Here is a 16,155-nt window from a genome sequence, read left to right as displayed (position 1 = left end):
ATTGCTCCTACGTAGGTGAGCCCGGAATGACAGTGCCCTCTTTAGAACCGTTAGGTGTAGAGGGAATCTGCCCAGCTCGGCCCGGCAAGCACTGTTGGAGGTGCTCCGATGGACTTGGAGAAGGTGCTTGCAGAATTCCAGGTGGAATATTTCTGTTGGGCTTGAATCCCACCTTGACCAGTCTGGGTAGGTGTGAGGACCCCAGACTTCGCTGCCATACAGGAGGATTGGGGCGATGATAGAGTCGAAGATTTTTAACCAGACCCTCACTGGTGGCTTTAGATGGTAGAGTTTCCTTCAGATGGCATAGAAGGTTTTGCATGCCTTGTCTTTCAGGGTCTCTATGGCTTGTTTGAAGCTCCCTGATCGGTGAATCTCTAGGCCCAGGTAGGTATATTTGTCCGTTCCTGTAAGGGCGCAGTTGTTGAGGATAAATGAAGGGTGCTGGTCTGATTTTCTCTTTCTCTTCTGGAACACCATGATGTTGGTTTTCTTTAGGTTGACCGGTAGAGCCCAGGTGGAGCTGAATTTTTCTAAGATTTTCAGGTTGTCTTGGAGGCCTTTCTTGGTTGGTGACAGAAGCAGCAAGTCGTCTGCATACAGCAGTAATTTCACCTGTGCGTTGTGGAGGGTGAGACCTGGTGCTGTGGAAGATTCCAGAGCGGTAGCCAGCTCGTTGATGTAAATGTTGAAGAGCGTTGGGCTTAGGCTGCAGCCTTGTCTGACTCCCCGGCTCTGCTGGAAATAAGCCGTTCTTCTGCCGTTCACACTCACACTGCAGAGGTTCTCGGTGTAGGAGCTTTTGATAACATCATAGGTCTTTCCTCCTATTCCGCTCTCCAGCAGTTTCAGGAATAAGCCTGGGTGCCACACCGAATCAAAGGCCTTTTTAAAGTCCACGAAACAGGCGTATATCTTCCCGTTCTTTGTATTGTGGACGTGGCTTTGAATGAGGCTGTGCAGGGTGTAGATGTGGTCAGTAGTGCGGTGGTTTGGCATGAAGCCTGCTTGGCTCTTGCTGAAGACGTTGTGCTCGGTGAGGAAACTGAGGATCCTCTTGTTCAGGATGCTGTTGAACAGTTTTCCCAGGTTGCTGCTGACACATATTCCTCTGTAGTTGGTTGGGTCATACCTGTCCCCATTCTTGTGGATGGGTGTGATGAGGCCTTGATTCCAGGTAGGAGGGAAGTAGCTGGCACTTAGCACAATATTGAAGAGTTTAACCATTGCGGCCTGTATTTCTGGTGGGCTGTACTTCAGCATTTCTGGTAGGATTCCATTCAGGCCACCGGCTTTTCTACATCTTATGGAAGAGATACTCTCTGCTACTTCCTGTAATGTAATAGGTGCATCCACGGGGTTTTGGAAATGTTTTACTTTTTGCTCCATTGCTTTTAGTTTTGCCATTATGTTTTCCTGTTCTTGGCTTAGTTCTTCCTTTGGAATGTCTTTATAGAGGTCTCTGAAGTACTGGAGCCAGATGTTGCCATTTTGGATATGGATGTTGTTTTTCTTGTCTTTTGTGCCCATGTGGTTCCATAGTTCCCAGAAGGAGTTGTCTTGGAGGGCGTCTTGGAGTTGGTTAAGTTTGGTGGAGATGTAACTCTGCTTCCTCCTCCTGAGGATGGTTTTGTACTGCCTTTGTATGGTTTCAAAGGCTTCCCTCAGACCCGGGTGGTTGGGGTCTCTGTGTTTCTTGTTTGAGGCTGTTCTCAGGGTCTTCCGTACGGCTTTACATTCTCTGTCAAACCATCCATTGATCCGTTTTTCTTTTGGTCTCTTGTAGTTGACTTTTTTAAGGTCGGACAGTCTGGCCATTGCATAGAATATATTGTTGAGGTCTTTTGCAGCTTGACTCACTCCCTTTGGGTTAGGCTGGTACTCGTAGTTGTAGAAGTGGTGGAGCATCCGCTGTATTTCAGGTCTGCTGGGAACCTCTTTATACTTTAATGCCAACGTTTTGTGCCATTTAAAAACCATTCAAAAACCAGGGGAAGAGTCTTGAGGAGATCATTTGCATATTCCCAGTGCCTTCTGGGATAAGTGTAGAGTCTCCGCGAGCTCAACGATCACTGGGTTTTGGCCGTTGCAGCTGAAAAGAGGAAATCGGAAAACCAGGGGAAGAGTCTTGAGGAGATCATTTGCATATTCCCAGTGCCTTCTGGGATAAGTGAAGAGTCTCCGCGAGCTCAACGATCACTGGGTTTTGGCCGTTGCAGCTGAAAAGAGGAAATCGGAAAACCAGGGGAAGAGTCTTGAGGAGATCATTTGCATATTCCCAGCGCGCGCGAAATTTGGCTCATCTTTCATCGTTTTTATGAAATCTCAAGATGGAAGAGGCCAGGAGCCATTTGGTGAGCTGCATTTCTTGCTACATGTTCACAGATTTACCAGTGGAAAAGCCAAACTTCACATGCCACAAATGCAAGCTTGTGTCCCTGTTGGAGGAAAAGTTGCAAAATCTCGAAGAGAGGTTAGCTACGTTGAAGATTATTAAGGAAGGTGAAGAGTTCTTGGACAGAGCAGAATTATCTCTTCATGTTACAGAAAGAGAAGAAATTCGAAGTGCACCTGAAGAAACAGAGGAATGGAGACATGTGACCCAGAGAAGCAGGAGGATCAGGAGGCAGTCAGCACCCATACTGCTCAGAAACCAGTACCAGGCTCTCACGCAGGAAAACGATGAAGAAATACATCAGGATAAGACTTTGCCAACAAACAGCAACCTTGTACGCCTTCAGAGTCCTCCTGGATGGAGAAAGAAAAATGTTGTGAAGAAGAAACGGAGAGTGGTGGTCATGGGGGATTCCCTGCTGAGAGGAACAGAGGCCGCTATCTGCAGACCGGATATAACTACAAGAGAAATGTGCTGTCTTCCAGGTGCAAAAATTAAAGATGTGTCTGACAGGATATCAGGACTCTTCAGACCTACAGATGACTACCCATTCCTGCTACTACATGTGGGGACAAATGACACCGCAAGAAACGACCTGGAAACCATCTGCAGAGACTTTGAAGACTTAGGCAAGAAAGTGAAAGAACTGGGAGCGCAGGTGGTCTTCTCTTCCATCCTCCCAGTGGATGGCCATGGAACAAGGAGGTGGAATAAGATTCTGCAGGTGAACAACTGGCTACGTCGATGGTGCCGTCAGCAACGATTTGGATTTCTGGATCACGGAGTGAACTACTTATACGATGGACTACTTGCTAGAGATGGGGTGCACCTTACGAAGACTGGAAAGCATGTATTTGGAAGTCGCCTTGCTACACTTGTAAGGAGAGCTTTAAACTAGAACAACATGGGAAGGGAAGCAAAAGACCAGAAAAAGCCATACACCTGACAAATGCTATTGAGAACTCTGCTATTAGAAGTGGAAAGGAAGAACAAAGACGAAAGAATCTAATTAATAAAAATATTGGAGAAAGAGAAACCAATCACAAACTAAAATGTTTCTATACTAATGCACAAAGCATGGGCAACAAACAAGGAGAATTGGAACTACTAACACAGGAAAAGAAATATGATGTCATTGGAATCACTGAAACTTGGTGGGACAATACACATGATTGGAATACAAGACTAGAAGGATACAACTTATTTGCAAGAAACAGACTTGATAAACGAGGAGGGGGTGTCGCATTGTATGTTCGAAACGCGTATATCTGCACAGAGATTGAAGCTTCAGAGACTGGGAGTTCTGTGGAAACTGTTTGGGTAAGAATACAAGGACAGAACAATGGAAAGGACACCATTGTAGGCATTTACTACAGGCCGCCTGTGCAAGCCGAAGATATAGATGAACTCTTTATGCATCAGATGGCCAAGTTCTCCAAAAAATATGACATGGTTGTCATGGGAGATTTCAACTATCCAGACATTTGTTGGGAATCTCTCTCAGGCAAAACTAACAGGTCAAGGAAATTCTTATCCTCTCTTGCTGACAACTTTATCTTCCAAAAGGTAAGGGAGAAAACAAGGGGAACACCTTGGATCTAATCCTTATAAACAGGGAGGAAATGGTTGAGGAGGTAAAAGTGGCTGGGACCCTAGGAGGTAGCGACCATGCTATTTTAGAATTTTGGATAACTAGAGGTGGAAGACCTGTGAAGACTCAGACGTCAAGGTTAGATTTCAGAAAGGCAGATTTTAAGGGATTCAGAAAGAGAATTGGAGGGATCCAATGGCTGGATATCCTTAAAGACAAAAATGTCCAGGAAGGATGGGAAATCTTGAAAAATGAAATTCTCAATGCACAGTTGTTAACAATTCCGAAAAGAGGGAAGAATAGGAAGCATTTAAGGAAACCAGGATGGATGAACACAGAACTTAAGCACATGCTAAAAAGGAAGAAAAAAATGTTTATAAAATGGAAAGAGGGAGGCATATCTAAAGAAGAATATAATGCTGTCTGCAGAACCTGCAGGGCACAAATCAGATTATCTAAAGCTGAAAATGAACTGAGGCTTGCAAGAGATGTCAAAAGCAATAATAAAGGATTTTGGGGATATGTCAAAAGTAAAAGAAAAGTCAAAGATGCTATAGTATTTTTACAGGATGAAAATGATGAAATGGTAAGACAGGATGTTGAGAAGGCTGAACTTTTAAATTCCTATTTTGCATCTGTTTTCTCTCGGAAAGGAAATGCAACATCAACTGTTATTCACTGTCCTATTAAGGGAATAGAAGAATCCAGGATATCTATAAACAGAAAGATAGTGAGGAAACACTTAGCTAACCTAAATGAATTCAAGTCTCCAGGTCCAGATGAATTACACCCCAGAGTACTAAAGGAGATAGCAGAAGAAATTTTTGAACCCCTCTCCATAATCTTTGAAAATTCTTGGAGAACAGGAGAAGTGCCAGAAGACTGGAGAAGAGCAAATGTTGTTCCTATCTTCAAAAAGGGGAAGAAGGTGGACCCAGGCAACTATAGGCCGGTGAGTCTGACTTCTATACCAGGAAAGATCTTTGAACAAATTATTAAACAACATGTATGTCAATACCTGGATAAGAATGAAGTGATTAAACAGAGTCAGCATGGGTTTGTAACTGATAAGTCATGTCAGACTAACTTAATTTCCTTCTATGACGGTATCACTGATTGGGTGGATCAAGGAAATGCTGTAGATATAGTATATCTTGACTTCAGCAAAGCATTTGACAAAGTCTCTCATACAATCCTTATTGAAAAAATGACTAAGTATGGAATGGACAAGGCAACTGTTAGGTGGATTCATAACTGGCTTAGTGATCGGACCCAAAGAGTGGTCGTAAATGGCTGCACATCCAGTTGGAAGAATGTCTCAAGTGGGGTACCACAGGGCTCTGTCCTGGGCCCTGTATTGTTCAACATCTTTATCAACGATTTAGATGAAGGAATTGAGGGTAAACTGATTAAATTTGCTGATGACACAAAGCTAGGAGGGATAGCTAATACTAGAGAAGAGAGAGAGGATTCAAAAAGATTTAAATAAACTGGAGAAGTGGGCAGCAACTAACAGAATGGTTTTTAACAGGGAGAAATGCAAAGTACTACATCTGGGCAATAAAAATGAAAAAAGCATATATAGAATGGGAGGAATAGGGCTAAGTGACAGCACATGTGAAAAAGACTTGGGTATACTAATAGATCACAGACTGAATATGAGTCAACAGTGTGATGCAGCAGCAAAAAAGGCAAATGCAATTCTAGGATGTATTAACAGAAGCATACAGTCTAGATCACGTGAAGTCATTATTTCCCTCTACTCCTCTTTGGTCAGACCTCATCTGGAATATTGTGTCCAGTTTTGGGCACCACATTTTAAAAAAGACATCAACAAACTGGAGCAAGTTCAGAAAAGAGCGACCAGAATGGTGACCGGTCGGCAAACCCTGTCTTATGAGGAAAGGTTGCAGGATTTGGGAATGTTTAGTTTGCAAAAGAGAAGACTGAGAGGAGACTTAATAGCTGTCTACAAATATCTAAAGGGCTGTCACATTGTAGAAGGATCAACTTTATTCTCATTTGCACAAGGAAAGACTAGAAGCAATGGGATGAAACTGAATGGGAAGAGACACAGATTAGATATTAGAAAAAACTTTTTGACAGTTAGAGTGATCAATGAGTGGAACAGGCTGCCACGAGAAGTGGTGAGTTCTCCTTCAATGGAAGTCTTCAAACAGAGGCTGGACAGACATCTGACTGGGATGATTTAGCGAATCCTGCTTTGAGCAGGGGGTTGGACCAGATGGCCCAGGAGGTCCCTTCCAACTCTACGATTCTATGATTCTATGATTTATAGGATGGAGGCCGGGTGAAGAGGCGGCTCTGCTGTGGCTTTTGAGTAGATGGTTTCTCTGTAGATTTCAGGTACAGAAGAAGTTGGTTGTGGTCTGACAGGTGCGTTTGTGGGGAGACTATGAAGGCGCTGATATTTGCCAGGTTCATATCTGTAATGGCATAATCTACTACACTCCTCCCTACATGGGAGTTTAGTGTGCACCTTCCTAAGGAGTCTACTTTGGTTCGTCCGTTAAGAATATGAAGTCCTAAACTTCTACATACATTCAGGAGCTTTTTACCACTTTTGTTGACTGTACTGTCATAGCTGTTTCTCTCTGTGACTACTGAGTCTTGGCCGTCATTCTCTGCTCCAAATATGTAGATGTTCCCATCCGTGGTCAGGAAGTCGTTTTCTCTCCCTGTTCTTGCATTGAGGTCTCCAAAGATGAGAACTTTGCCCAGGCCCTGATAGTGGGCGGCTTCTCTTTGTAAGATCTCGAAGCAGTCTGGATTGAAGTAGGGTGACTCTGGCGGTGGTATATAGGTGGCGCAGAGATAGACATCAGACTGAGAGGTGAGGATGGAGCTGCTGATCCTGATCCATATGTGGCTGCCTCCTCTCTTCACCGGTTTGATGTACTGGTGGAGCTCCTCTTTATGCCAGATCAGTATTCCTCCTGAGCTCCGGCCCTGTTTGATGTTTTTATTTTTCAGGGCAGGGACAGAGATTTCCCTGTATCCGATGGGCACCAGAGATTCGTCTTCGGCTCTGGTCCATGTTTCCAGGAGGATCTGAATGTCTATATTTCTGTCTTTTTATAAAGTCAGGGTCATTTGTTTTACATCCAAAGGCCGAGGTGTTGAGACCCTGAATATTCCAGCTGCTGATTGTAAGTGAGGTCATTTTTTTTTTTTTCTATATATCTTGGGTGTATATACCTTGTAATGAGTATGGCTGTGTAGGACACACCGGATCTCTGACTGGTTTATTAATGGTGTTGTTTCCGTCCAGTCACATTAGTTTCCTGCACACTGTGTTGAGTAGAGTCTTTATCTCCTCCATATCTCTGCTCTGTATGTCTCTGCTCTGTATGCCTCTGTTTCGCATGTCTCTGTGTGAGGTCGGTGAACTCCTCCATGGTGGTCTCCTCCTCTGATGGTCCAATTTTGGGTGAGTGTGTATGTTTTCAGCTTCCTTTGATATAATTGTTGTTTCTTTCCTTCTTATTGTCGGGGGTCTTTTCATGGGATTCTGGTTGGTGTTGGCTCCAGGCCTAGGGTGGTCTCTGTTTAGTACAATGTCCTTCAGCTCTTTGGCCAGAAGTCTGACCCCTGATTTGTTCAGGTGCTTACTGTCATAGAGGTGATGGTGATTTATGGAGGCGTGTTGGGCCAGAATCACTCCTGGCACAGATTTCATTCTTGCTGTTAGGTCCATATTGATGTTCTGGATGGTGTGGTTGGGTATATCCTTTCTTGGGAGCAGAGATGACAGAATGATTTTGCTGTCAGGGAATCTTAGTTGTGCCGTCTTTGTTAGTTGGGCCAGTTGTCCTGAGATCTGCTGGTGCTGGTCTGGCAGACTGTTTGTGCCGGTGTGTATAATGATATGGTTTGGGTTGGAAAACCGTGGATTATTGATGACCGCTGTCACCTGCTCAATAGTTGCACAGCGGATTTTTTTGACTCTTTTTCCTGGGAATAGCTGCCTTGTATTCAGGTATTTCCCATTTGAGTCCATTATGAGGACGGTGTCAGGACTTTGTGATGTTGTTGGTGGGGGATGTGGCTGCTGATGGGGGTCTGTGCTGGAGATTATGCTGGTAGCAGGTTCTCCTCTCTTCTATGGGTCTTGTTTCTGGCTCACTCTGATTATACTCGGGTTCCTCCATATTGGGGTTGTTTGGCCTCTCAGCCTCCTGGCCAGTGGAGGTCATGTCCTCTCCACTCCTCGTTTCCATGGCCCCCTCCTGGCTCAGATGTCCAGGTGTTGGTGCTTTCAGCTTTTCTATCTCCTGTCTCAGCATGGCATTTTCTTCCTGCAGTTCACACATTGCGGCTCGTATTTGCTGTAGGGATGACCTGTATTCACATTTCAGTTTGTTTATCTCAGTAACTATGTGGTCATTCGCATTTCTGTCACCAGTGTTTCTCAGATGGTCTTCCTTAAATTGGACAAATTCTCTTTCAAATTGAGAAACAGTCTCTGAGGGTCTGGGGTGAGGGGTGTGAAGCATTGGGGGCAGTGGTGTCTCTGGAGGTCTCTGTAGGCGTGCGGACATCAGAGGTGGCTGGGGTTTGTTGTTCTTTGTGGGATTGGGCCTGGAGTTTAATATGAGGGAACCTGTCTTCAAATTGCCCCAGATTGTACTCAGTCCCTTGTACCAGGACGGTGCCACTGTTGTACAGAGTGATGGTAAGTGACCTGCATTCGTCGTCTTTTTAATCTAGGATACCCCTAGATTATACAATAGTACATACCAGTACTGACAGCAGTCTCAGGACACCCCCAAACTAGAAAATAGCTCATACCAGTAATGACTGCAGTCTAAGGATACCCCTAGATTATACAATAGTACATACCAGCACTGACAGCAGTCTCAGGACACCCCCAAACTAGAAAATAGCTCATACCAGTAATGACTGCAGTCTCAGGATACCCCTAGATTATACAATAGTACATACCAGCACTGACAGCAGTCTCAGGACACCCCCAAACTAGAAAATAGCTCATACCAGTAATGACTGCAGTCTCAAGATAAGACTCCCTCTGGAATCCACAATCTGTATATAACAAGCTTTCTTTCTTGCACAATTACTTTCTGAACAACTCTCTGAATCTGTTGCACTCACTGAAACCTGGATTCTGGCACTGTCTCTCCTGCTGCCATTTCCCGTGGTGGCTTATAATTCTCCCATTCCCCGAGACCCACAAACAGACCTGGTGGTGGAATTCGGCATACTCCTGTCCCCACAATGCACTTTCCAGGTCATCCCCCCCAGCTCCATCACTCTCATTTCCTTCTTTTGAGGTCTACACCATCAGGCTCTTCCATCGGCTCTCCCTCAGAGAGCGGTCATATACCGGCCCCCAGGCTCACCCATCCACTTCCTTGACCACTTCTCAGCCTGGCTGACGCACTTCATGTCCTCAGAACTCCCAACCCTTATCTTGGGAGACTTCATCACCCCCATTAACAGCCCCACTTCCACAGCTACATCCCAGCTTCTATCACTAACCACTTCTCTCGGTCTCTCACAGCTCTTAACCTCTGAGACACACAAAACCGGTAACACCATTGACCTGGTCTTTGTCCGGATCTGTTCAATCTCCCACCTAAATAACTCACCACTTCCCCTCTCTAACCACAATATTCTCCCCTTCACGCTTACAATTCCTCGCCCACCCCAGCACACTCCTACCTACCACACAATCAGAAATCTACAAGCCATTAACCCTCAGACTCCCTACACTCATCACTGTCCCCAATCTCCTCTTTTTCCTGTCCTGATCTGGCTGTTCATCACTACAACAACACTCTTAGAAGCACCCTTGACCAGGTAGCGCCCCTCACCCTCAAAACCTCCAAACACAGAGTAAAAGAGCCCTGGCTCACATCGCAAACTTAACTTCTCCAGCGATGCTCTAGGAGTGCTGAACGTCTATGGAGAAAAACCTGCACACCAGAAGACTTCATCCACTTCAAATTTATGTTAAGAACCTATACCGCTGCCCTTCACCTCGCCAAATAGACCTACTTCACCACCCTGATCTCCTCACTATCCAAAAACCCCAAGAAACGACACCTTTCACTCCCTCCTCAGGCCAAAAGCACAAGCCCCTATCACAGACATTTGTGCTGATGACCTGGCCTCCAACTTTATAGAGAAAATAGATAATATCCGTCAGGAAATATGCTCCCAACCACCAAGTGCTGTGACTCCCATCCCTCCCTGCATTTCCCCTGGCTCACTCTCCACATTTGATCCCATCACAAAAGAAGTCATCTCCAGGCTTCTCTCTTCTTCTTGTCCAACATGCACTACGGACCCCATCTCCTCACATCTCCTCCAGTCTCTCACTCCTGTTGTCACAACTCACCTAACTACAATCTTTAATCTCTCCCTCTCTTTGGGCATTTTCCCCTTCTCCTTCAAACACTATCGTTACTCCATTACTTAAGGAACCCGCTCTCGACCCATCCTGCACAAATAACTACAGACCAGTCTCCAATCTCTCCTTCATCTCTAATCTTTTGGAGCGCCTCGTCTACAACCGCCTTACCCATTACCTCTATGCTCACTCCCTCCTAGACCCTTCACAGTCCGGCTTCTGCCCCCTGCATTCAACTGAAACTGCACTCAAAGTTACCAAAGACCTTCTGACAGCAAAATGTAATGGTGACCACGCTCTGCTCATTCTTCTCGACCTATCTGCAGCTTTCAACACTGTTGACCACCGTCTCCTACTTTCTAGGCTCCAGTCACTAGGCATTAAGGACACAGCTCTTTCCTGGTTCTCTTCCTATCTTTCTGACCACTCCTGCAGTGTTTTGCTCTCTGGCTCCACGTCATCTCCTCTTCCGCTCACTGATGGTGGGAAACCTCAGGGCTCAGTCCTTAGCCCCCTTCTCTTCTCTCTCTACACGACCCCAAATAGACCATCGGCAGATTTGGCTTTCAGTACCATCTTTATGCTGATGACACACAACTATACACGTCATCCCCTGACCTTACCCCCGCTGTACTACAAAACGCCAGTGACTGTCTGTCCGCAGTCTCCAACATCATGTCCGCTCTCTATCTGAAACTTAACCTCTCAAAAAACTGAACTACTTCTGCTCCCGCCATCTACTAATCTCCATAAATCAAACATTTCCCTCTCCGTGGGTGGCACTATAATAGCACCCCGGCAGCAGGTACACTGTCTGGGTGTTATGTTTGACACCAATCTCTCCTTCACATTCCATATACAATCTCTTGCCCGCTTGTTATGAGTTCATTTTTCCCTTCACCATTGAGGTCTGATGAACTCCCTCCTCTGGTGAAGGAAGGTAGTGAGACTGATTACCAAACACCTGGGCAGCTAGATGATAACTGGGTGGCTGGAAATGAGGACTGGATATAAGGCTGCCGACGCCCTTCTTCCTGGCTGGTGATTTTCCTGCTGGATTCTTGGAGACCAGTCTGATTCCTGTGTCTCAAAGCTAAGTTTTTCTGCTCTGCTTTGTACTCTTCAGTTTTGTTTTTGTTTGCCTTGTTTTTTGGGAGTTCTGCCATCCCCGGCCGGGGGTGAGCTGAATTCCATTTTTGTCTCTGATCTGTTGATCTTTTGCTCTGTCTTTTAGAATATACCTGAGTGCTGATATAGTCTTTTGAAGCCTAGCGACTTCAGGGCCTGTTTTTCCTATCAGTCGGTTGGCTCATTTTGATAGGGTTTTTGCGGATGGCAGACAGCACCTTTCCTATCCTGTCCTATGTAGTTATCTTGGGCCCCATCATTTGCTCAACCTATCTTTCTATCTGTGTTAGTGTTTTCATCTTGCTTCACCGTCATTATATGTTGGGGGCTGCCTATTTCTTTGGGGTCTGCTCTGGGGCAGTTTAGTTTTTCCCCTTTCTGTCTTTAGGCTATGTAGCTCTCCGGCTGTGATCGAGGGGTCTAGGGCACCGTAGGAATCCCCCACGGCTACTGCTAGTTGTTGTGGATAGGTTCAGGGGTCTGCAATCCGATAGCTGCCAACCTCTCTGGTTTTTCTGGACTTAGCTGGTATTTTGTTTTTTCCTCCTTCGGTGACTCATCATAACACCCGCTCTTGCCGCTTACACCCAAAGAACATCTCTAGAATTTGCCCTTTTCTCACCATGGAAACAACAAAAACCTTCACTGTCTCCCTGATCCACTCCCTCCTGGACTACTGTAACGCTCTATTAATTGGCCTCCCCGTTACTCAACTATCTCCTCTCCAGTCCATACTTAATGCAGCAACCAGGGTCATCCATCTGGCTAATCGGTACTCGGACGCGTCCGCTCTTCGCCAGTCCTTACCCTGGCTGCCCATTCATTATAGGATCCAATTCAAATTACTTGTTCTCACCCACAAAGCTCTCCACAGTGCGGCACCCCCTACATCTCCTCCCTCATTTCTGTCTATCAGCCTAACCGACCGCTGCGCTCTGCAAACGACTTTCGACTAACCTCTGCACTAATCCATACCTCCCACTCACGACTCCAAGACTTCTCCCACGCTGCGCCAATCCTCTGGAATACTCTACCCCAAGAAATTAGGACTATCTACAATTTGCATAGTTTTAGGTGCTCCCTCAAAACGCATTAGTTCAGAGCGGCCTATCATGTTCACTAATTTAAGTCAGTGTGTGTGTGTGTGTAGCCCATTCACTATCTCCATCCAACCCTCCCTCAAAATGGCTGGACCATCATTGTAAATACACCATTGTAAATACACCCCTGTACTCTGTATCTCCCCCACCTCATTGCAGAGTGTAAGCTCTCACCAGCAGGGGCGGCTTATTTTGCTTTAATTATTGTATTGTTAACGTTGTTACTTATGACTTGTGTTTTGAAACTGTTAAACTGTAAAGCGCTGCGGGATATGTTGGTGCTATATAAAGATTATTATTAATATTAAGACACATTAGGGAGTTACCTTCCAGGGCGAAGCAGAGCCGGGTCCAGCAGATCCGGACGATTCGTGGCTCCAATCACAAACACGTCACTGGAGGAGTGCAGCCCATCCATCTCTGCCAGCAACTGGGAGACCACCCTGAATACAAAGACACCGGAGAGGGGCTCATTAAAGGGAATCTGTCACCTCATTTTTCCCCTAAGAGATGCAGCCACCGCCATCAGGGGCTTATCTACAGCATTCTGTAATGATGTAGCTAAGCCCCCGATGTAACCTGAAAGATAAGAAAAACAAGTTATATTATACTCACCTGGGAAAGGTCAGAGTATGGAGGACTATGTGGTGCCAATAATACTGTATGGAGGACTATGTGGTGTTCAGAATACTGTATGGAGGACTATGTAGTGCCAATAATACTGTATGGAGGACTATGTGGTGCCAATAATACTGTATGGAGGACTATGTGGTGCTCATAATACTGTATGGAGGACTATGTGGTGCCAATAATACTGTATGGAGGACTATGTGGTGTTCATAATACTGTATGGAGGACTATGTGGTGCTCATAATACTGTATGGAGGACTATGTGGTGCCAATAATACTGTATGGAGGACTATGTGGTGCCAATAATACTGTATAGAGGACTATGTGGTGCTCATAATACTGTATGGAGGACTATGTGGTTCCAATAATACTGTATGGAGGACTATGTGGTGCTCATAATACTGTATGGAGGACTATGTGGTGCCAATAATACTGTATGGAGGACTATGTGGTGCTCATAATACTGTATGGAGGACTATGTGGTGCCAATAATACTGTATGGAGGACTATGTGGTGTTCATAATACTGTATTGAGGACTATGTCCGGTCTAAAATGAAAACTTTTGAATCACCCCAGGGCACGCACTGTGCGCTGTGAGGATTCACCGGTTTCTAACCTATTGTATAGATTACAATAGATATCACTCATGTAATGTAAGAAGTGAAATCTTTGGCATTGTACTATACCTATATTTCTTATCTGTGCATCATGAATCGTGGTATGTGTTAAAGGGGCCACTGAGACTCTTTCACCCAGGGTCCAGAACAATGTGTGTAGTCGCTGAGCACAATCCTGCTGAAAGGTATCAGTTTAATCAGCATAATGGCTTCGACCGGACACTGTGTGTAGTCACTGAGCACAATCCTGCTGACAGGTATCAGTGTAATCAGTATAATGGCTCCGACCTGACACTGTGTGTAGTCACTGAGCACAATCCTGCTGACAGGTATCAGTGTAATCAGTATAATGGCTCCGACCTGACACTGTGTGTAGTCACTGAGCACAATCCTGCTGACAGGTATAAGTGTAATCAGTATAATGGCTCCGACCTGACACTGTGTGTAGTCACTGAGCACAATCCTGCTGACAGGTATCAGTGTAATTAGTATAATGGCTCCGACCTGGCACTGTGTGTAGTCACTGAGCACAATCCTGCTGACAGGTATCAGTGTAATCAGTATAATGGCTCCGACCTGACACTGTGTGTAGTCACTGAGCACAATACTGCTGACAGGTATCAGTGTAAACAGTATAATGGCTCCGACCGAGCACTGTGTGTAGTCATTGAGCACAATCCTGCTGACAGGTATCAGTGTAATCAGTATAATGGCTCCGACCTGACACTGTGTGTAGTCACTGAACACAATCCTGCTGACAGGTATCAGTGTAAACAGTATAATGGCTCCGACCGAGCACTGTGTGTAGTCATTGAGCACAATCCTGCTGACAGGTTTCAGTGTAATCAGTATAATGGCTCCGACCTGACACTGTCTGTAGTCACTGAGCACAATCCTGCTGACAGGTATCAGTGTAATCAGTATAATGGTTCCGACCTGACACTTTGTGTTGTCACTGAGCACAATCCTGCTGACAGGTATCAGTGTAATCAGTATAATGGCTCCGACCTGACACTGTCTGTAGTCACTGAGCACAATCCTGCTGACAGGTCTCTGTAATCAGTATAACGGCTCCGACCGAACACTGTGCTTAGTCACTGAGCATGATCCTGCTGACAGGTATCAGTGTAATCAGTATAATGGCTCCGACCTGACACTGTCTGTAGTCACTGAGCACAAGCCTGCTGACAGGGGCTTCAATCTTTAATCAGTTTGTTCCTTGCCTGCTCTATCCAGAGCCTTTCAGAGAATGTGAAGCCTTTTACCACTGGATATTGGTATATATCTAGGGCAGTGATGGCGAACCTATGGCACGCGTGCCAGACAGGGCACGCAGAGCCCTCTCAGCTGGCACGCGTGCCAGACAGGGCATGCAGAGCCCTCTCAGCTGGCACGTGGCCTCGGCCTCGCCTCACTATTCAGAGCTGCAGCTTCCTCACACACATTGAGCGGCGCAGCCACGGAGCTGAATGATGTCATCCAGCCGCGCCTCTCAATGTGTGTGAGGAAGTGACAGGAAGGAAGCTGCCGGCGCGCGGAGAGGCGAGTGTGGCCGCTGTGTGTGTGGTTAGTGTGTGGTGAGTGTGGCCCTGTGTGTGTGGAGAGGGCCAGTGATGGCGGTGATGGGGAGAGGGACAATGATGGGAGTGATAGGGAGAGGGCCAGTGATGGGGAGAGGGCCAATGATGGCGGTGATGGGGAGAGGGCCAATGATGGCAGTGATGGGGAGAGGGACAATGATGGGAGTGATGGGGAAAGGGCCAGTGTTGGGGAGAGGGCCAATGATGGCGGTGATGGGGAGAAGGCTAATGATGGGAGTGATAGGGAGAGAAACAATGATGGGAGTGATGGGGAGAGGGCAACGATGGTGGTGGAGGAAAGGGCAATGATGGTGAGGAGGAAATGATGGGGGTGGTGGAATGGGAAATTTCTACATTTCTACAAGGGGATCATGATGGGGCATATTTCTGCAAGATGGGGATCATGATGGGGCATATTTCTGCAAGATGGGGATCATGATGGGGCATATTTCTACAAGAAGGGTGGGAACATAAATACTGGCTGTGGGACCATTTAAATTGGGCAGGTGGTGAGCACAGTAATTAAAAGATAAAGTGTGTACCTGTTTCTAGTTTGGCGGCTGTTAGCAATCTCAGCACCTGGACCACCAGCGATTTTTTTTTGTCAAATGTGGAGCTGCAGCAAATATTTATAGTTTTTCAGATCACGGTGAAGCCTCCTAGCCTGCCATTCTTGTCAGGTGCTATCCACAAGCCAGCCAGCTTCCCAAGCCAGCCTT

General features: G+C 46.0%; 2 protein-coding genes across 5 annotated transcripts in view; one reads left to right on the top strand and one right to left on the bottom strand.

Annotated features, from left to right (window-relative positions):
* The window catches only part of PEX6 (peroxisomal biogenesis factor 6), a 212,565-nt gene that overhangs the window by 57,100 nt on the left and 139,310 nt on the right, over positions 1-16,155 (bottom strand). For all 4 annotated transcript variants that reach the window (XM_073558995.1, XM_073558993.1, XM_073558994.1 and 1 more), the window contains exon 14: positions 12,935-13,051. In XM_073558995.1, the coding sequence (XP_073415096.1) occupies positions 12,935-13,051 (117 nt within the window). The remainder of the gene's footprint in view (positions 1-12,934; positions 13,052-16,155) is intronic.
* Positions 1-16,155, top strand: part of GNMT (glycine N-methyltransferase) — a 500,048-nt gene that overhangs the window by 463,678 nt on the left and 20,215 nt on the right. The window lies entirely within an intron of this gene.

Source organism: Dendrobates tinctorius, unplaced genomic scaffold, assembly GCF_039654945.1.
Source record: "Dendrobates tinctorius isolate UK_male_01 unplaced genomic scaffold, ASM3965494v1 ptg000264l, whole genome shotgun sequence".
Taxonomy (NCBI): domain Eukaryota; kingdom Metazoa; phylum Chordata; class Amphibia; order Anura; family Dendrobatidae; genus Dendrobates; species Dendrobates tinctorius.
Note: the sequence above shows the minus strand (reverse complement) of the source record. Positions and strands in the feature narration are given on the sequence as shown.